This window comes from Patiria miniata, unplaced genomic scaffold, assembly GCF_015706575.1.
Source record: "Patiria miniata isolate m_02_andy unplaced genomic scaffold, ASM1570657v1 HiC_scaffold_1, whole genome shotgun sequence".
Classification (NCBI taxonomy): domain Eukaryota; kingdom Metazoa; phylum Echinodermata; class Asteroidea; order Valvatida; family Asterinidae; genus Patiria; species Patiria miniata.
The window spans coordinates 4,192,211-4,213,433 of record NW_024037047.1 but is presented as its reverse complement, the minus strand read 5'-3'; the positions used below and the strand labels follow the sequence as shown (position 1 = coordinate 4,213,433).

The window sequence follows — 21,223 nt, the reverse complement described above, 5'->3', positions numbered from 1 at the left end:
ATCAAGCATGATCAATGGTGTACATTGACAAGATCAAACGTGAACATTAACAAGTTGGAACATTCACATTAAGAAGGAACAACTTCCACAATGCGATATTAAGCTACGTGCAACGTGCATATTGCGAAGGTACAACGTCAATATTAAGAAGTTACAAGGTTCATATTAAAAAGGTCAATATTAAACTGTCGTTCGAGGGCCACCGTACATTTTAATTTGATGAGGACAGTGTACATGTACATTTAAGAAAGACAGCAACTGCCTCCACGAAGAAAACGTTCAACATGGAAGCAAAAACAAGAGCATGCATTGTTTGTAATGTAAAATTAATCTTCGTAATACTTTGGAACCTACTTCTTCGTGAAGGAATATTTGGAGGTAATTTAACACAAGCAAACTAATCCAGTAGGCCCCGCCCAATGGGAGGGCGCTGTTTGATTTGTGTAAAGTCCTTTGTATTTACCCAAACCAAATAGCGCCCTCCTATTGTGTCCACCATACCTCAAATAGGCTTATGCCTTGCTACATGATTCAGACGCGCTTGTCACGTGCAAGTGCACGCATGTCGCACTATAATCACGGCTGTGATTGGTCAAAACATCAGGGGGCGGGCGTAGTGGATCTATCCATTCAAACAGTGTTGAAGAGGTCAGGCGAGGACACGAGATGAAGTAAAGATGCTCAAGAGTTTTCTCCCACGTATTGATCGGCCACAAAGTTCGCCATATCCAGGTAAATCTGTCGACCAAAATGAAGTTAAATCGTCATTTGACTGTTGCACTTTTAACCCTAATCAGGCCGGGTTATTTTGACCATCTTTCAGCCGGGGGGGGGGGCGGATTCCGCCCCCCGCCTTCCGTAAGATCTCGGTCATCGAGGGACGAAAAAATTTGAAACTTGGTACATGCATAGAGCAACTCATCATGAAAATACCCAAGAAATTTCCGACTATAGGTTAAAGGGTTTTGGAATTATGGCTAATTAATTATTCATATGTACGAATGGTAATTCTGCTCTTTGTACACGACGTATATGGCAAAATTGAGTTTTCACGGCGCGTAGCGCCGGGAAATGTTGCATCTTCTTGTCAGGATTTTATGGCAAAGAAAGCAGAAACAAATAGAACAATACGCTACGGTTTTGTGCATAATTAATTAATATGCTGGCGTGCCCCGCGCCATACAAGTGAGCGACCATACAAGGTCTCTCTCAAATGATTTCAATTCCTACAGACCAACCACGTGCGCGCATCGGCATTTTGAGCGTCAACTTGCATAAAGCGCATCGGCAGCGTCGTATTGCGAACACATTTCCAGCAATAAGCGCGCGTGTTTGGAACATTTTCAACACTGCGCAATGCGTGCTTGATACGCAGTAAAATAATGCGTAAATTACGCGGTTGCAGTTTCCTTACAGAGATGGCCGTCTTTGAGGTCTTTTTCAACCTCGTGCCCCGTGGATACGATCTTGCTGCGCCATGTTGTTTCCCATCATGCCATGCGCGATCGTAACCGCTGGAATTGTGTAATTTAAATGTGCCAAAATATGGCACCTTATAATTAGGGCTGCAGTTTATCCGTTTAACGTGCCGACGCCATATTTAAAATGTTAAAAGTTGTGATTTGAGGAATCAATCCTTTCAAACATAACGTTTGGACGTTGCGTTATTTAGCAAAGATTTGTATTAGATGTACGTACCCCTTTCGTGCCTTTACAACCACAGATACAGGATTTTTTTGAGAAAAACGCGGCTGCCATAATCCATTTTGTACAAGCATTGCGACTTTTGAATCACATTTTGTTTTTTTCGTACGTGACGTTACGTGCAAAGCACGCGAGCGTATTATCGGCGCGCCCGGCCTGAAACCTGTGAATAGCCAATCGGCGTCATTTACGTCATCATCACAGCCAGGGGTTAGTGTAAGGAACGTGCACGCGCCCCTTGAGTCGAGGCTGGGTCTTTTTATTCTATATCTATAGAGAGAGACCGAAAATGCGCTCCGTGCCTGATCAAGAGAGGGCTTTTGAAAGTACCACTTTTGAAAGTACGCATGTGCGCACGTAGTGGTTCGCGTGCGTGTATCGCGAAATACGCACGACGAAGTGTATTCTAAATGTGCACAAAGCAGCCATGTCTTCGCGTAAGCGTTGAGTGTTGTCCATTGATCTTCATACACAGTCTGTGTATATGGAGATCAATGGTGTCGTCAGCAATGTTCGAATGGCTCTCCAAGTGGTCTCATCCAAATCTTCTTTCTTTTTCGTCTTTTTTTTTTTTTTTTTTACCGATGAGGGGGTATTTGTGCGGGAACATACAGGCTTCCTTTTTTTTTTGGGGGGGGGGGACACACCCATTACGTCAGCTAAATTTCATGCACGGAGTTAAACACTCAATTATGCTTACCGGAGCCTCAGGGATCATTCCTTCAAGGGTCTCTCTCAATTCGCGAAATGTCGGGCGTTCGCTAGGCGTCTCCTGCCAGGTCTCATTCATTACCTCGTAACTGTTTCAACATAAGACACACATTTCAATTCAGTTGATTCAGAATGGCCAAAAGTTCTGAGTTCAATATTAGTCCTTGCCCTTCACCGACGTGTAAAAATACTGTATACTCAGTGTGTAACCTCCCGAGTGAAAGTTCACAATATCGCAAGCAATTTAGGTACTTCAAAGTTTTAAGAAAATTTCTTATAATAAACTGTAGTGGTAATGTGATAGTGAAAGACAAATCTACTCTCGCCGTTCGCATGGAGGCTTGATGGAATAAGGGGCGTAAGACTAACAAATGCACATGTGTCGCAGGATGCTACATCATTATAGGCAAGACTTATCAAGCTGGTCCAGGGCAGTGTAAGTCACAAGCGACACAGTACAGTCAGTAAAATGAGATGGGCAGCCAGACAAAGTTACAAGTGACAGTGAGTCCGTCAGTTAGTCAGCGAGATAGGAGCAAATTGGATGTCAAGCTGACCAAATGGGACCAGCAAAAATGAAGAGATATGGATGACCTCTCTTCAATACAATTAATATCATTAGTCATTAGTGTTGTGCAGTCGAGATCTGAAAGGTTCGTGACCGAGAGCGAGACCTGAGAACCGAGACCGAGACCTCAGGGTCCAAAGTCGAGGCCGAGACCAAGACCTTTTGGGCGAGACCGAGACTGAGACCTTAGACTATTAAACATATAGTAATGAGAAATATATATTTATAACAAAGAAACATGGTAGGATTTTGTTTTCTGAATGCTGAGTAAATTCATATGTTGCCACAGTGTTTAATACCCCTTTTACATTGCTAATGTCAACAATTTGTCGGACTGTCTTAAAAGAAAACTAGCAGACACATAATTTGATTGCTGGTCAGTTTTTATTGTTTCTTAGGAGAATTTAAAAAAAATCGATTCCGATAAAAATCGGAAAAAGTTTCATCTCTGGTACAACCACAGCAAAATGGAAAGGATGTCACGTCTTGCCGCCAGTGTGGATGAATATACCATGTAGGCCTATATGTACAGAGGTCCCTTTACACAGGGCTGCAACTTTTGTACCACCTATGAGTCGCCTACACCCAGAAAATCCTTTTTCTATGCATGGAACTGCTCCAGCGATCCTTGTTTCTCACTTGAACCACTGAGCCACTTGCCTGCCTCCCCTGTGCTTCCCCTGTGCAACCTACGACAACCAACGCGATTCAAGGCAACATAGGCGACCTCCGAGCAATGTTTGGGAGGGGGGTCTAAGTGTAAACATTGAATGGAATGGATGCGTAAGCAAATCCTCTTTAAGGTATAGCTTAAATAACAGTCACTTAATGGAAACTCATATGTTTTTTTAAGTAGAATTTCAGCGACACAGCTTCAGTAGTCGTATGCGACTACTGAAGCTGTGTCTCCCAATGAATGTTCTCCTGGTGTTTTCACAAATATTTGATCTGCATGCTGTTGTTATCTGAATGTTATTTGTTTCCACTTGGGCAATGATCTTTGCCACATCCCAATATCGTAACCAATTTTAGGTACTTACAGTTGTTCGCTGCAGTGGGCGGGATTTGGTAACCGAAAGCCCTGTTCTATGGAATCAATTACGTCACGTGCACGCAAGCCACGATAGGGGTGGGCACCTGTGGGACAAAAAGGAAGATATGTGTCACAGATCTATGTGGCGTTTGCTAGAGATCAGCTGGAAAGATAGCATTTTATATTTGCCCTGTACACAAGTATGCTGTCATCCTTGCGCATGAAATAAGAATAAAGTCTACAATCTCCAAACAAAATGAGTAAATCATTTCCAAACAAAATGAGTAAATCACCCGTCAAGTCACAAGTCCGGTTACAAGTGACAGAAGATGAACAGTAACGGGAGAATGTCTTTGTCAAGGTTCATTTGAATAGCGTGTGACTTGGGACTGAGTGAATTGTATATTGATGGACTTGTGAGGCCTTGTGAAGGACTCAGCAACAACACAGATGCAAATTACAAACACAAGTCATTTTCCTTCCTGCGCCATAATTTTGCACTACACTGGCTGGAAGGTAGAGGGCACGCTATCGATTATGAACTACAAAGCATCCGTTATTAAAAGGCAGAAATAATTGACGCACCCAGTGTGACAATCTCCCACAGCAGAATGCCGAATGACCAGACATCACTCATGGTGGTATAGACATCGTCAAGCAGGCTCTCGATAGCCAACCAGCGAACTGGAATCATCCCCTGCGAAAGGCAATCGTGAAATATCAGATATTGACAATAAATTTGAAGAACAAACGGAGGACGTTCATTAATTCGTTGGTACCAATGAACCGCCATACTGTCCTCTTTGTACCTGTCCTACCGACTGACTGACTGTCACTTGTGACTTAGACCGGTTGTATGGTCAGGAGAGCCGGGCAGTGATATCGTATAGGATTACCCCGTTACACCAATGTATGGGCTTAATCGGACCGTTGTGTGAACCAAAAACACGGAATAGACTTCCGGCAAATAGCCATTCCGGATCGATTGTGCGCTGTGACGTTGACAGGTCTAGACCTGTAGGGCCAACTTTACTCGGCTAGCCATATATAAGAATGGAGAAGGTTTAACAGTGTACAACTCTGTTGTTCAAAATACAAGTACCGTAGTCAAACATATGAATGAAAGCTTGAGAAAAAAAGGAAGGCCGGCTAGAAGTTAACTTACCGTTGAAGTCCTTTCGTATTGTTGTGTCTCAGAAACATCACGCGCTAGGCCAAAGTCGGACAACTTGCATACCATGTCTTTATCAAGGAGGATATTACGGACTGCTAAATCACGGTGAATGCACTGCAGAAAAAAAATGTGTATGCTTGTTTGAAGTTGGAGAAATGTTTGAATTATCTTTAATATAGCCTAACATAACCACCCGTGAAATTGATACACCACAATGGCGAGAAAAATAGGGATTTCTATTTAATAGTTAAGTGACTTGGAAGTCTGATTTCGCCAAATGACCTCAGTCTGACCTCAGTGTACATTGCTTGCTGTATCAGACATGACGATTCGTCTTAGCCTGTACTCAATGACTGAGATCATAAGTGCAAAGCCGCGGAACACGCAAAATTAATAGTTAAGTAGTTTAATCATAAACTCATACCTAACACTAACACCCACACGCATCTGTGTAAACACCGGCAATCGTGAACTCCCTATTGTCCGTAATCCTCATTCCTTTATTTGTACTCGAACTTTTTAGCAACAGCTCTCATTGGTTTTGTACACGAATTTCAATCGTGGACTATCGGTCAATCGTAGGTCGTATTGCGTGTGCCCTAACCCTTTTGTCCTAGGTCCACGATTGCCGGTGTTTACATACCCACTAACACTTACATTAACCCTAACCCTAGAGGTCATCAGTATACAGACAGGTCCTTAATTTCTTTCTAGGTGATGAAGCTATAGTTGCCTGACCAGATCACATAAAATGTATAATGGTGGTGACAACATGGTTGTCTGCGATCAGCATTAGATAATGAACCACGTGACTGCGACATTGATCTTGACCGCAGTCTCAATGTTTTTACTCTCAGTTTATTATTTTCTTTATCTTGTATTCCCACACGTACCCCAACTGATGACAGGTATTCCATGCCGTTCGCGATCTGAGAGGCAAAAGCAAGCAGCTCGGATGGAGGGACAGGTTTAGCGCCTTCTACGGCTTCCTCCGTCCATGCCTGTTTCTTGTTCCTCAGGTAACCCTGTAGACTGCCCCCTGGTAGTAACTCCAGAATGATGACGAAGGGTTCTGAAAAACAGATCAGTAGGAAAAAAGAGTCAAAAGGGACAGTTGAAATTCTACAATAATCGTCATTATTGAAAGCCTATTATTGAGCACTCGTCAGCCCATCTGAATTTAATTCCAACTTCTCATTTTATTGGTGCGTGTTTTGTTCTACCTCTTGCGTATTCATTATTACTGATTTAAGAACACAAAATACACCTGTTTAAAAAAAAATTGGCTGCTGAATTTTTTTTTGTCGTTATAGTTGAAGTCCCTGACAACTTCGCTTAATCTTGATACGACCCATTATCTGAAAACTAAATTCACAAACGTGCTACCCACCCGAGTCAGTGCAGCATCCAAACATGGAGACTACATTCGGATGTCTCTTCAAAGTTTTGTGGATCGCGATTTCCTTCTTGAAGTCACAGACAGCTGCTCCATCAGCAGACTCTGAAACAAAAAAAGAAAAGAAAAAAAACAATTATAACAAAAAAATGGCAATAAATCAGGTCATAATGGTCGCCAATAGCGGTTAGGTGTATCTCCGTGTGCAATCTTATAATACTAGACTAACCAACCTTAGTATACTTGGCCTCAAAGCGCACATAGTTATATTCAACTAATAATAATGGCTATCAATTGGAAGTCTTTTCATCCATATGGTCTAACCAATGGGCCAGATCTACCCGGACCCATTCATGGGCGTTACAAGGTAATTATCCAAGTCGACAAGGGAGTCTGGTTGGCACAGTGGTTACTGTCTTCGCCTTCCACTGCCGTTGGCTGGGTTCGAATCATGTCCTTTACGCATGTAGATTGGGTTTTCAGTCCCTACCTGATTCCATTGGTTTTCTCCAGAATGTTCTTCGGGGTATTCCTCCCACCTCTAAAACTGTAATTTCTTCTCATTTTCTTCTCTCTACAGGTTTCCTCGGGCTTTCGATCTGCCGTGCCTAGTGCACTTTTAAGAAATAATTGGTCTCAACAGAAAGAAAGAAAAATGAATACTGCCCGGCACAGAGATGAGAGTCAGTCAGAATAAGTCAGTTAGTCGGTCAGTGAGATAGGTACAAAGATGACACCAGGTTGGCCCTGTGGGACCAGCAAATGTCTGCATGGTGCAGGTTGGTGTAGCGGGTAAGTCATCATCCACAATCTGTAGTGTCTTCATTTATAATCAGTTTCTTGCCTTTGAGTACTTTCACAGCCACCTCCGTCTCGACTCCTTCCTGCAGTATCCCGTCTGCAGTTGCCCTGAAGACCTGACCGAAGTTCCCACTTCCAATGACATCGAACAGCGTAATCTTGCTCCGGGGAAAGTTACATTTCTTCATAGTGCCTTCCTCCATTACCTTTGAGAGAATACATAATTCAGTTTTGCTTGTTTCAGTCTGCTAAGATCGTTTCTATATCTTACGATATTTGGGACTTATAATATTTCTTTTCATCGCAGATATCATCCGAAAGGTTCTTATGCAAGTGAAACGGGGTTTCTGACCAGCTGTCTAAACTTCAAAACCTCTAAAGACGGCCACGTTAGACACCTTGCTCTGTGTGCCTTCACTGAGGGCATGTTTTGTTATTTATCACAAAAAAAGTAAAGTATTCTGAAGCTTTCTGCCGGAATAATTCTGAATGGCAGCCTTACCTCTGTAACCTCTTTGGCTCTTTGACGCTTGGCATTTGACCGCAATGTGCAAACAGTTACAATGACGACGACTGCAAACACAGTCCCCGCAGCCGGTATGATGATGGCGAGCAGCTGCAGTACATCTGTGAGAAATAGGACAAGACATACACGACCATCAAAATTAGAAGCCTTTGCAAAGGAGGCACCACGCTCTCCCCCATCATCGTTCGAGCGAGTGGGTAATTGTATGAGTGTAACGAGTTTTCGCAACTCAGACCTGTGTGCCTAGCTCGACTAAGCAAACTTGATCTGTTTTTACCAACCTAGTTTGTCGTTGACAATCAATTCCATGACTATCTCTCTAAACACTGTGCCTCCGTCGGGACACATCATCCTGCATGCGATGCTTCCCAGTCGATGCTCTGGGAGTATCTGCAGGTGGATTTCACTCGAGGTTTCCCAGTCCCCGTTGGCCTCTTCTTGGCGTAACTGGGTCCCATCTGGCAGAATCTCTGTCTTTGTATTTATCAGCCAGGTGATGTTACTGGCTGGATTCGAACCTGACGCCTTGCAGATGAATCGATAGCGACTTCCGATTGTGACATCAGCGCTGCACTCCGTCTCGCTCTCGCATAAATGAGTGGTGTTGACTTGCAGGGTCATGGCGCTTTGCGAATCTAGAATGAAAACACAATATTGTTATGTCCTTCTATTTTAACCCTCCCCCCTCCCCCCTCAAAAAAGGGGAGAGATATGATTTGGTTTTTTTAATTGTTTAAAATGAGATATCAAATGTGAAAATCGGCACCCGTTGAATTATGGAATAACTTTACAATTTTTGTTTTATTATTTCCGGCCCGACAATAATTTGGTTTTCACAGGGTAGGCTGGTTCCGCCCTCAATCAGAAGGTATAGTAGGGACTGGGAATCAGTCTACTCGCTAAGCGGATCGTCCACGCACAAACCCCTTTTCAGAAGATTGCAGAAACTCGTAATATATTTTCTTACCGCTAACATAGAAGATACAGATGACAATTTGCTGGGATAAATTACTCACATTTGTTGAATATCACAGAGTGTGATCACAATATTTTTACGTCATTGAGTTGCCCATGATTTGAGGGACAAATTGACACTAGATGTCGGAGCTTTGAATTTACGAAACTAAAATTTAGCTGGTGCAAATTTGTCTAGAGTTGTCCGGGAATTGGGGGCAAAACTAACGGCACTAGCTGGCGAAATTTTGAGTTCAAGAATCTTGACATCAAAAGTCATCAGCGATTTAGGGGACAAATGTGCACTAGCTGAAGCGGGTTTAAAGTTCACGAACGTGGATGTCTTGAGTTGTCGCGATATGGGTGACAAATATTTAGCACTGGCTGCAATGGCGGAGTTTTGAGTTCGCGATCGTGGTGGATTTAAAGAGTTGTCCGCAATTCGGGGCGGGGAGGAGGCACATTGGCACTAGCTGGCGGACTTTTGAGTTCACAAACGCGGTGGATGTATATAATAATGTATACGACCATCAAAACAAGAAGCTATTACAGAGGTCGCACCACCAGTGAGTAATTTATTGTTGAAATAACGAGTTTCTTAATTGAGACTTTCGTGTCCAGCTCGACTAAGTAAACTTGTTCGTTTTTACCCACCTAGTTTCATGACTATCTCCCTGAACACTGTACCTCCGTCTGGAAACGTCGCCCTGCATGCGATGCTTCCCTGCAGATGCTGTGGGAGTATTTGCAGCTGGATTTGACTTGAGGTTTCCCAGTCCTCGTTGGTCTCATCTTGGCGTGACTGGTTCCAATCTGGAAGAATCTCTGTGTGCCCCATTCCCGAACAGGCATTGGTATTATTCAGCCAGGTGATGCTACTAGCTGGATTCGAACCTGACGCGTTGCAGATGAATCGATAGCGACTTCCGATTGTGACATCAGCGCTGCATTCCGTGTCGCTCTCGCATAAATGTGTGGTGTTGACTTGAAGGGTCATGGCGCTTGGTGGATCTAGATTAAGCCCGGGGAAAAAAAGAAATTGTTAAAAAAAAATGTTTAAAATGGGATATTGAACGTGAAAATCAGCACACATCAATTTTGGAATGACTTTCAACAAATTATGAATAATTGACGACCTGACAGAAGTAGGGTAAATTGGTTCCCTCCAATCAAAATCAAGAATGCTGCGACCGGAAATCGGTCTTCTCGCAAGGCGGAGCTGTTTGCGAGGAAACGCAAAAAAAAAAACCACCCTTTAGTCAGAAGGTTGCAGAAACCCCAAATAATTTTCCCCGTTGCACAAATAATACAGTTGAAAACAAGTTCGAGTGCACAACAAGCTCTAGCCGTTTTGCAAGAAGCCTTGCATGAAAGTCTTGCATGAAATCGATCCAAATGATCCCTGCCAGAGCTGAAAAATGCGACGCCGATGGCACATATGGAACATCATACTTTTGGTCGATTTCGGGGACAGACAGACAGACGAACGTCTGATTGACCGACCGACGGACCAATTGACATGTAGAAGCTCCTTCCGGATCTTAAACATTTAAGGGGGATCTGTTGTAGTACACAGACAGTCATCTTCAAAATCAATAAATAGTTAATATTTTTTTCAAAGGAACCACACAGGAAAGCTGACTGGGTGCTAACGGTAACCCAATATGTTTTTTATGATCCCCCCCCCCCCCAGTATTTGACAGAAAAAGCTCCCAGCTTTAACCTGATATCAAAATATATTAACATATACATAGATCACTTTTTTTAAAAATAGGCAATGTTCCAGAGTTGCATTGATTTGGGTCACCCTGTATAGGCCTACCAACTTTAATAAGTTGTTTGTGAATACCTTATTTGTCGATACCAAGCTAGTTTAAAACTGCCTTTACAAAAGTTTCGAAAAGTCATGAGTTTGTTTACCTTTAAAGAAGGAGGAATAGATTTGGGATGAAATATAGAACTAGTCTACTTACACATTACGTTTAGCGTCAAACTCGCGTATTTTTCAGCCGGTTGCGATGTACACATCAACGTGGATCCTGTCTGGTTTCTGTACAACGTTGTCTTTAGGCGACTCTCAAACGGCGGTCCTTCCGATTGGGACTCACAAACGTGTGTCCCGTTAATGTGCCAGAGAAAACCCTGTGTGATAGTTCTGTTTGTTCGAAGTGTGCATTTAAACTCGGTCTCTTGCCCTTCTATTTCATATGGATTTGTTCTGGACAATATTGCCTCCTCTGTAGAAACTGGAGAAAATGGCACAGGATATTATATTATTCCATTTCGGGAAGCAAAAACATAATGGAATATTTTATGAAAAATCTCACTGTCCACTTTGTTCATAGTTGCCTCATAGGCTAAAAAATAGTGACCACGCACAGTAATCAGATAATAACACCCACACACACACACACACAGACTTGTTTCACATACCTAGTGTGGACTTTCCTTTCTTTTCGTGTAGTTAAGGAACACCAGTGGAAAAACTCATTTTTCTCAAACTGTGAAAACTCTTACAACCCAATTTTTTTTCAATGATTCCCTTTAGTGTTTCTCTTCATTCTGCTACAGATAAACCTAACCCAAAAATGCCTCTAAACCTGTTTTCCAGAAATGGGGAAACACTGTGTGGACGTGGGCAAGTCCACACTTCGTCGCTGCTACCTACATTATGTGGACGTCTTTTGTTCGGAAGTCCACACTGCGTATGTAAGACAAGCTCACCCACACACACACACCCAAGTATGTATTTGCCTGCTATATTGTCCCTCTTTGCTTGTACTCTTGAAGACCCCCCACATGTTTTGTACATGAATCCAAATTGGGGAGCTCTCGAGAAGTGTGGACCCTATTGTCCTCTATTGTTCAATGCCCCTACACAAAATAAAGATAACTTATCTGAAATGTTCATTTCCCAAGGTTTTCTTGTTTTTATGTCGGCTATTTTTTGTTCTCGTTGATTGTTAAGTTGAACAGGTTCACGACCTAAAACAGTATAATTCAGGTATTCCTAATAGCCTTAAAATAGCCAATAAATCTCAACACCAAGCATTCCCAAGAAAAAAAAAAGTTGTTAGATTAAGGTTTAGCTGAAACCGATGTTCGAGAAACTGTCACACAAAGTTACTGCTTTCGTTTCAATTCGTTATTCATGTCAATGTCTACTGATCTTCCTACAATTGTGTCACTGATTGGCTTCACCCTGTTTTTCTTTTCAGTTTTGTTAAAAAAAAAATGTTCCAAAAAGGTGGCAGCCTACTTACCTGCGCACAATATGTTGAAGATGGAGACAATAATTAGTAGGAACATGTAGACATCAATAGAAGCTCGCTTACCTGAGGCCATTGTTGGGTGTGTTAATTCGCACAAGGAAACAGCAATTCATATGTAATCGTAATTATTCAGCTTGCTTGATTTAACGAAACAAAGATCGCGTCATGCAATTTCACTTTCTACATTTGCTTAATTTATTTTTACTACAAGCAATGTGAGGTCAACGAAAGGCCATGAAAAGCTATTACATTTTTTTGAATCATTATATCTGAAAACAGTACGGACAAAATACCGGGCACTATGCCCTCATTTCAACTTAACAACTCAAAGAAGTAAACCTAGACTCAAAGAAGTAAACCTAGTCTGTTATGGACAGGGGGAATGAAAAAAAAGACCCAAGGTTATTAAAGTACCCTGGTAAAATATAGCTTGATTGCTGGAATGTAATTAGGGCGCAGATATTTACATGATGAAGTTCCCCTTAAAGTGCCAGTTTGTTAACATTCAAAATTAAAATACGGTACCCGGTAGAGAGTGCGGTGTGGAAGTGGGTAGATGGTCGCGGGTTCGATCGAGTCCTGGCCAGGGAAAAGACGACCCGTGGCAGGAAAACATGAGGCGGGTTCGTGTTCCGTGGCAGCGCCAGCCCAAATATTATTTGCCTTTTTTTTTAATGAACAGATATATAAATACCGGTATAAGTAAAAAATAAGTAAAATGTTCTGTTTGGCCGAGCGGGAATACAACCCACAATCTCCTGCATGAGCATTAGGGTACCCACAAGTAGGCTAAAAAAAGAGCAACTACAGGCCTACATGCTCTTCGTACGTGACATGTACAAAATAACATATAAGTATTCTGCTTGCAACAATGCGAACGAAACTGCGAGCGAAAGTCTGTATATAAGGTTAGCGCGCATGCGCTTTCTTACTCCATTCCCCCCCCCCCCCCTAAACGGCAGCTTAGTCAGCGCGTGTGTCAACTCGTTCTGAGGGATATTTGAAAACTTCAGTTGGTGACAGTTAAAATTTCTTACCAAAAGGAAGAACTGTTCGGCAATTTTAAGAAAAGAAAATGTTTTCGACGAAGAGAAAGTTGGGAACCCCAATTTAATTTTCTAAAGCTTGACCAAAAGTACGAGAACACACTGACCATTAATACAAATCTAGTTCCATGCACTCACTAGCCTAATGATCGAGAAATAGCACACATGTTCAAATACATTTAGACTTCAAGCTAATAAAACGGGTCGCTCGGAAATAATGGGAAACCTAAATTCTTAGCTGAAAATATTATTGTGAAATCTGATTTGGTGAATTTTACGGGCTAAAAAAAAAAACGTTTTAAAGGGAAATGTACTTTCGAGTAGTGTAGAGAAAAGGCAAAATGTGCCTTGGTATTCTATGAAAAAATAAATATTACTGTTGCCAACACTGCTTACCGATTGGATTAACCTGAGATTATAGCTAACCAAAGAGGTTAGAGGGCCTGTTTCGATCGTGACAGGACCTATGTTAGCGCTAAATGAATTTAAATTAATACATTGTCTTGGTTGTGATTATATTTCTGGACTTAAATTGAGAGTCAAAATAAGTGATTGTTTTTACCTTAACTTCCATGTGTTATATTTGGAGGAATCAATATACAGCGAATTTGGTGGAAACTACTAGGACTGGCAAAGACAGGTCTTTTTAAAACCTATTTGATTTACAATCTCATCCCTGCAAATAAAACGAGGTCAGAATCTTTAATTTTCTCAAATGCGGCATGTACACAAATACCCCTCAGCACTTTCTTATACTGAAGTAAAGAAGTGAAATAGACGGTTGAATTTTGTACTCCTACCATTATTTAAGCTATATTTACTTTAGTTTTGAATGATCTTAATATGTTAACGTGATATGCTAAACTATTTTCGTCAAAGTTGTACAGAAAAGATTTACCTCAAATAGATTACAGATATACAACTATACAAAAACGCATAACGAATTTATCTTCAAGCAAACTTGACGCATAGGTCAGATGAAACACGCACGCTGTCCGCGAACTATCAGCGTTCATCCTTTGTATACGTGCGTGCTGCAGGTATGGCGCATGCATCTTTGTTATCCGGTTCGTTAGTGTGACGTCATCTCAAGTCAACCATGTATTCTTCACACAATGTAGCATAGCAAGAATGGAACCGGAAGCTAACGCATCCCGAAGGTTTATCCAATGGGCGCTAGTAATCAGTGGTGCGCGCGCGGGTATGACCTTTTTACTAACAAACCGGATAGCGCCATTTGTTATATCATGTGCTTGGATACTGTTATTTCATTGGTCTAGAACGGTCACGTGTCCAATCTGTAAAAAGTAACCGTTAATTTCATGAACACTGCGTTGCATATATAAACTATATCATATACACTGTTCCATAATTATAAATAAGCGTCATATACACTGTGCTGCTTATTAATTACGAGCGTTGCGCGTTGTGCGTCGCACTCGCGACTGAGAACTGCAACCACTTAGTCTCATGTCACAATTCCTGCAGGAATGCATGCAGCTATGAAAGGTTACACCACAGTGTTTTAAGGATATAGTCCATCATTTGTAATTTGTGCATTTTGTTCGTTTGAAGCAACAAAAGTGTTCAAAATCTAATGAAGGATACTGAACAACTAACCTGATGAAGCTTTAGCTCAGCTTCAGCTGTATATTCCGAGAAAAACAGCATTCTAGGATCTCAATTTCAAATCAAAAGTTGCTGAATCATGTTTTGAATTGAGCCTGAATTCAGCGTCCAAGACACGTTCTCACTGAGCCGGTTGCAGCTATACGCGATGTCGCGCACTGATCCGACGAATTATAGCAAACCGCACGGCGTGTGCGTCGTGCCAATGCTTGCGCGCGCTTCGCCGAATAACAAAACGAACTACTAATTTAAATTTTCCGACGGTGCGTCTTAAGACGCACAGTTGGATAGGCCTTCTTTCGTTGATTACTTCAAAATGACAGCTTGCCAGGAAGAATAATTCCACAGGGAGTTTAGTTCCCTCACTGTCTTTCAACCAAGTATGTTTTTCAACAATAATTACGCCAGCCACTTTTCGGATGGCTGCAAATGATGGACTCTGGCTTTAATTTATTTCTTGCAAAGTATGTTTTAACCATTTATCTGTGTGACTTATTGGCACGATATTACAAAACATTTTTTTCTGCTATGATGTGGGATATGTGGTTTTTAGCCCTTGGTTTGTTTTCATGGATCGAACTATCAGGATCGAGGATTCAAGTTTGCTTGAAAATAAATTGTGATGTACATGTACCCAAAAAAAACCAATATTGTAGAAGAATAGCAATAATTAAACATCAACTATTATCAAACAGTTTTTAAAGGTTTAAATTTCTCGAAGCAGTTAGAAATTATTTACAAATCACAGATATATTTGGGGAACAGTTGTGCATGGACCGAGTTTTGGTTGAAAATTACCACTATAGTAGGACGAAGTAAAAGGGTTGGTTTATTGACAGTGCAGTGTATTAAAGTGATTATTGGTGAGTGGGCCCCTTGTTTTATTTGAATTCATCGACAATGACTGTACAAAGTGTCGACCCCTGCGTACAGTCTCTTTGAGAGAGTAAGCATTCCGTCTTGTTTGTTCTCAGACGGATAAGATTTGTTAATATAGCTTATGATATATGGGTATTAAGAAGATGCGTTTCCCTAGCAGATGACATCCAAAAGGTTCACAATGCAAGTTGAATACTGTCTCCAACTGTCTGTCTCTAACATCAAAACTTTGAGACGGCCATGTGTTAGACCCCTTGCTCGGCGTGTCTTATTTAAATTCAGTTATTTAAAGTACAATGTGTCTCAGAGGAACAAACACTTGCTCTTAGATGTGACTTCGGATTCAAGGGGTCTGTTGTGCTCTGACTGCCTGAATGACTGACTGGCCGAGATACTGAGTGAGAGTAAAAAGTCCTAAATTGAGTCTCTCGGCTCGAAAGGGCAAATGTTATTTTGTTTATCACAAAATTTGCTTCCCTCTTTGTGCATTACAAAACAACTGAAATAGTCGGTAGCTTTTTGCTAGAATAATTCTCGATGGCAGCCTCCTTACCGCTATAGCCTCTCGCTCTTTCACGCTTAACGTTTGACCGCAATTTGCAAACAGTTGCAATGACGCCGACTATGAACACAGCCACCGCAGTCGGTATGAGGATGGCGAGCAGCAATACCTCTGTGAGAAATAAGACATAAGACATAATATGACCATCAGCATTAGGAGCTTTGCAATATGGAAGGAGGCGGCACCACCAGCAAGCAATTGATATAAAGTTTCCTCAACTTAGACGTTTGTGCCCAGCTCGACTTAACAAAGATGGTCTCACCAACATACCATGTTTGTCGTCGGCAATCAGTTTCACGGTTATCTCTCTGAACACTGTTCCTCCGACGGGAAACATCGCCCTGCATGTGATGCTTCCCTGGTGATGCTCTGGGAGTATCTGCAGATCGATCCGACTCGAGGTTTCCCAGTCCTCGTTGGTCTCATCTTGGCGTGACTGACTCCAATCTGGAGAGATCTCTGTCTGTCCCATTCCCGAACGGGCCTTGGTATTGATCAGCCAGGTGATGTTACTGGCTGGACTCGAACCTGACGCGTTGCAGGCGAATCGATAGCGACTTCCGATTGTGACATCAGCGCTGCACTCCGTCTCGCTCTCACATGAATGTGTGGTGTTGACATGCAGGGTCACGGCGCTTGGTGGATCTAGAATAAAACCACCGTAATTTATGACCAAGCTTTTTTTTTCGACTTTCAACCCGAGTTCAGTAGTTCAGTTTTCGCAAGGCAAGCTGGTTCCCGCCCTCAACCAGAATCGAAAATGTAGGGACCTGGATTCAGTCTACTTTTTTTCACAGGGTTGCAGAAACTCAAAATAGACTAGGCGGGTCGGTTACTTTGGGGTCGGTTACTTTGGGGTTATTCCGTGACTTTGAGGTGATTCCAAGTATTTTAGCAATACTCGGAATTCTCACAGCTGTTCAGGCTACACATAAACTAATGACCAACATGTCGTCTTTCATTTTCCATTCAATTCTTGTTGGGTTGACCAATGAATTTTTGAGAAATTTTCACCCCAAGAAGACCACCCCTAAAACGAATGATGTTCCCCAAACTGGAAAAGTAGCCATTTTGAAAAAGGTTCCCTGCACAACATGGCTAAAAATAGCGCCACTTTCGGACCCAATCGCATCCAAAATGCTCAGAATCGGAAGCCCCAGGTCCAGGCCAGAGCCTAGTGCAGTGCTATATATCTTCAATTCCCCAATTCCATGGCTCTCTGAATTCTCTAAAATATAGAATAATTTGAGTGCATAATTTTTATTCATGAGCTCGGCGGACGGATTTTAGGCATATTTACTGGATTGAACCATTGGGCCAGACTCTAGTAAGCGCGATAAGTCATGTGAGGGTTACATCGAAAGCAGTTGCGGTTGTACAAGTATAAGCGCGGGGGAAGTAATCGAACGCTGTGGATCACGTTCAAATTAAAGAATAAGGTATAGATTTAGCAATATTTAAAGGAGAGGACTACTTACACATTACGTGTAGTGTCAAGGTCGAGTTTTTCTCAATCGGATGCAGCAGACACATCAACGTGGATCCAGTCTGGTTTCTGTGCAGCGTTATCATTTTGCTACTTTCAAGCGTTGCTGGAAATTCGTCGGGATGCTCGAACAATGGATACCCGTTAAGGAGCCAGACTGAGTGTGAGAAATAGTCTCGATTGTAATATTCTCTTCCGACTGTACATTTAAACTCCGTTCCTTGCCCTTCTATTTCATACCGACTTATTCTGGACAATACTACCTCCTGCGAAGAAACTGGAGAAAATGACATTGGGATATTGTATTATTCCATTTCGGGAAGCAATAACAAACTGAAGCAGAATATTTTATGATATACAGTGAAATCTCGACAAGTCAAACTCTGATAACCCAAAACAACTGTTAAGTCCAACAAAGAATTCATTCCCTTCAGCAGTATAACAATGGTATACAACCCTGCTTAGCTCAAAACTCTGCTTAAGTAGAATTTTGAACCTGTTCCTTTGCGGTTTGAATTATCGAGATTTCACTGTAATACACTGTTTACTTTGTGCACATTTGCCTCATAAAGGCCAAAGAGTGACCACGCCCATGAAACCGACTACTGAATAAAATAAAAACAGTTAAAAAAATATCCGAATAATAATTCCCCGCAACTGATCCCAAAGTGTACATATTACTCTGACGTCATGATGACGTCATCAGGTATGAAATGACAAGCGATTTTTTTTTCATCAAAATATTACGGTTTTGTCCTTTATAACTCATGAACAACATGAACTATCACTCTGCGACCTGAACGACCATACCTAAAAGAGGTTGTGGAATGCGCGAAACCATTGCCGTTATTTTTTGGGTATATGTAGCCTAAGGTGTGATAAAATAAAAACTACTATTGTTTCTGTCATGAAATGAGTACAAAAGGTACTTTTGAGAGCTGTTTTTCAGGTCCTGTTTTGACCCGAACGTGCAATTTGTGTAAAAGTCATCGTTGCGGGCAGCAAACAAAACACAGTAAATCGTGACGTAATAAACAGGACTTGTATATGCTACGATGCATCGGGAGTCCTGTTTATTACGTCACGATTTACTGTGATTTGTTTGCTGCCCGCAACGACGACTTTTACACAAATTGCACGTTCGGGTCGAAACAGGCCTGACAGGACTTGAAAAACAGCTCTCAAAAGTACCTTTAGTACTCATTTCATGACAAAAACAATAGTCGTTTTTATTTCATCACACCTTAGGCTACATATACCCGAAAAATGACGGAAATGGTTTCGAGCATTCCACAACCTCTTTAATGAAAATGTTTAATCACCACAGTCAAAGTCGTCTGACCTTTCCTTCCGGGGCTACCGGGATATTAAAGTTAGGTAAATTCAAAATATAGAAATGAGCCTCTAATCAATTCTTCCAAACGGTTGAGGTGGTGATCACAAAACCTGGTATGAACTAGGACCTCAGTCCAAAGATGTTATAACTTTTGTGACGTCATCATGACGCCATCAAGTTCAATATTGGACTAATTACTTTGGATGTTTACTTTTAAATGATCGGAGTGCCGTTTTCATTGTTGGTGAGCGGTTAAACATTGCCTCGGGCAATATTTTGGATTCCCAGGCACAACGCCGTTTGACCTTTACTTCCGATGTTACCGGAAGTACAGTGAAAATTGAATATAACTTGAAAATGAAAGCTATTTACAACAGATACACAAATTATGGAAGTCCTTAGTGAGGAATGTAAAAAAAAAAAGGACGCCCTCTGGCAGCTCTTCAAAGACAGTAGAACATTTTTAATTTAAAAACCATTTATTACAATTTTACCACATTGCCCCTAGATACTCTTTAAACAACCACAAATGACTTTGCAAGGTTTCAGAATCATGACGTCATCGTACCTGAAGTTATCGTTGGGAGAATTTAGAATGATTTTCCCCCCATGTTCGTAGCACAAATAATGATATCGGGTACAATATTGATCTTCAGCTTCAGAAGTTCTTGTTACTTCATGCTGAGTAAATATCCTCCTTGACTTAATCAGCATTCAGTTTGTACATTTTTACTGATGACGTCATGAAACCAGAAATAACGTGTACGTGTTCATAAAAGTATATTGAAATTTATCATAATACAGAGATGCCTTTGTTAACATGAAAACTAATGGTTTCACTAGAATGGCTGAATTTCAGAATCTTTTGTTTTTCTATTGTGACATAAAAAAATATTCACAACTGGGCAGTGTCATACGAAATAGTTTTCGGTCCGATCACCTAGCATTTATAACTCAACAAACGCGAATCTCTAGTTTTTTCCCCCCAAAAAAGATATCACAAATGACAAGTGACAGACTGGCAACCTACCTGAGCAGCATTTGTTGAAGAAGGAGACAATTAAAAACAGGTATCCGCAAGAAGATCGCTTCCCTAGTGCCATCGTGTGTTAGTGTGGTGTGGTAGTTTACACAAAGATATAATCATATGTATTCACCTGGATTGATTGATTGGTTGATTGTTTTCAGATATACCGAAAAAAAGATCACATGTCATGCTGTTTCACTTTCTATATTTACATAATTTATTACAACTACTGTACATACAATGAACGGCCAAAGATAGTATACAGTGCGAGTCAAAAAATATACACTTTTAAAATTGGCCATAGTTTTATTCTGTAGCAATTCAGATAAGATATGTTCATATGTAATTTTAGAGTAACTCTTCCTGCTTTTTTTGTGACATTTTCACTTGATTAGTTTTCATACATGACTGCACAGGAGACAATTAAAGGGGTCGGGTGAAATCTGACTTGCGCCAACTGGTCAGGGCTGGATAACAATGAGACAATTTAAAAGAACACACTATATGTAAATATAGAAAGCGAAACAGCATGACATGTGATCTTTGTTTCGGTATACACTGTATAGGGCATGACAGGCAATGGCACTTTATTATGGATTGAAATGTCGAATGAATGTCAACATAACCACGCAAGAAGTAAACAAACCTAAGAGAACGTGAACGAGTAGGATAAACAAAAATTACTTTTTTAAATATATGGCTTACTCGATTTAATATAAACAACAACAACAGCAATAAAACGCAGGTTCTCATCAGCGTGAAAATGTCCAGTAAATGCCATGCTTTAATCAAAAGTTATCTCAATTTAATAGAAAATACCACATAATTTAGCTGTCCACCGCTAATCATTTACCGATACGCATTGATGATGACCTTTTAGATATAACGAACATTGTTGTTTTTCTATCCCATGAATGAACGGAAACTTGCAAAGGAAAACAGACGAAACTCAATGTCATCATTTCAGAGAAAAAGGAAGAAGATTTGTTCCCCATATTAAAACACAGAGAAATATAGTGTTTCAGTCTTGACTAAAATTATTAAAATCAAATTTTGTATCTGAATGTCTGTGGGTAATTTCTGGTTCTCACTCAGCTCCAAAGCATTCAGCATTCCAGA

General features: G+C 41.1%; 1 protein-coding gene across 1 annotated transcript; it reads right to left on the bottom strand.

Annotated features, from left to right (window-relative positions):
• Positions 1-434: 434 nt before the first annotated feature.
• On the bottom strand, positions 435-20,180 carry LOC119729138 (tyrosine kinase receptor Cad96Ca-like). The gene is made up of 12 exons (XM_038201698.1): positions 20,108-20,180; positions 17,734-18,018; positions 16,526-16,900; positions 7,890-8,014; positions 7,431-7,593; positions 6,581-6,691; positions 6,084-6,262; positions 5,182-5,304; positions 4,602-4,713; positions 4,024-4,120; positions 2,405-2,504; positions 435-738 (listed from the first exon to the last, which is right to left on the bottom strand). Exons 1-12 carry the CDS (start codon positions 20,178-20,180, stop codon positions 682-684), a joined length of 1,800 nt encoding a protein of 599 aa, XP_038057626.1. The 3' UTR covers positions 435-681.
• Between the last annotated feature and the right edge of the window lie 1,043 nt (positions 20,181-21,223).

Coding starts and splice junctions, on each gene's coding strand:
- LOC119729138 (XM_038201698.1), bottom strand. CDS start 20,180: ATGGCACTAGGGAAGCGATCTTCTTGCGGATACCTGTTTTTAATTGTC. Junction 4,121..4,601: donor GTGGGAGATTGTCACACTGG/GTGCGTCAATTA, acceptor TTTGTCCCACAG/GTGCCCACCCCTATCGTGGC. Junction 739..2,404: donor GAATGATCCCTGAGGCTCCG/GTAAGCATAATT, acceptor TTTGGTCGACAG/ATTTACCTGGATATGGCGAA.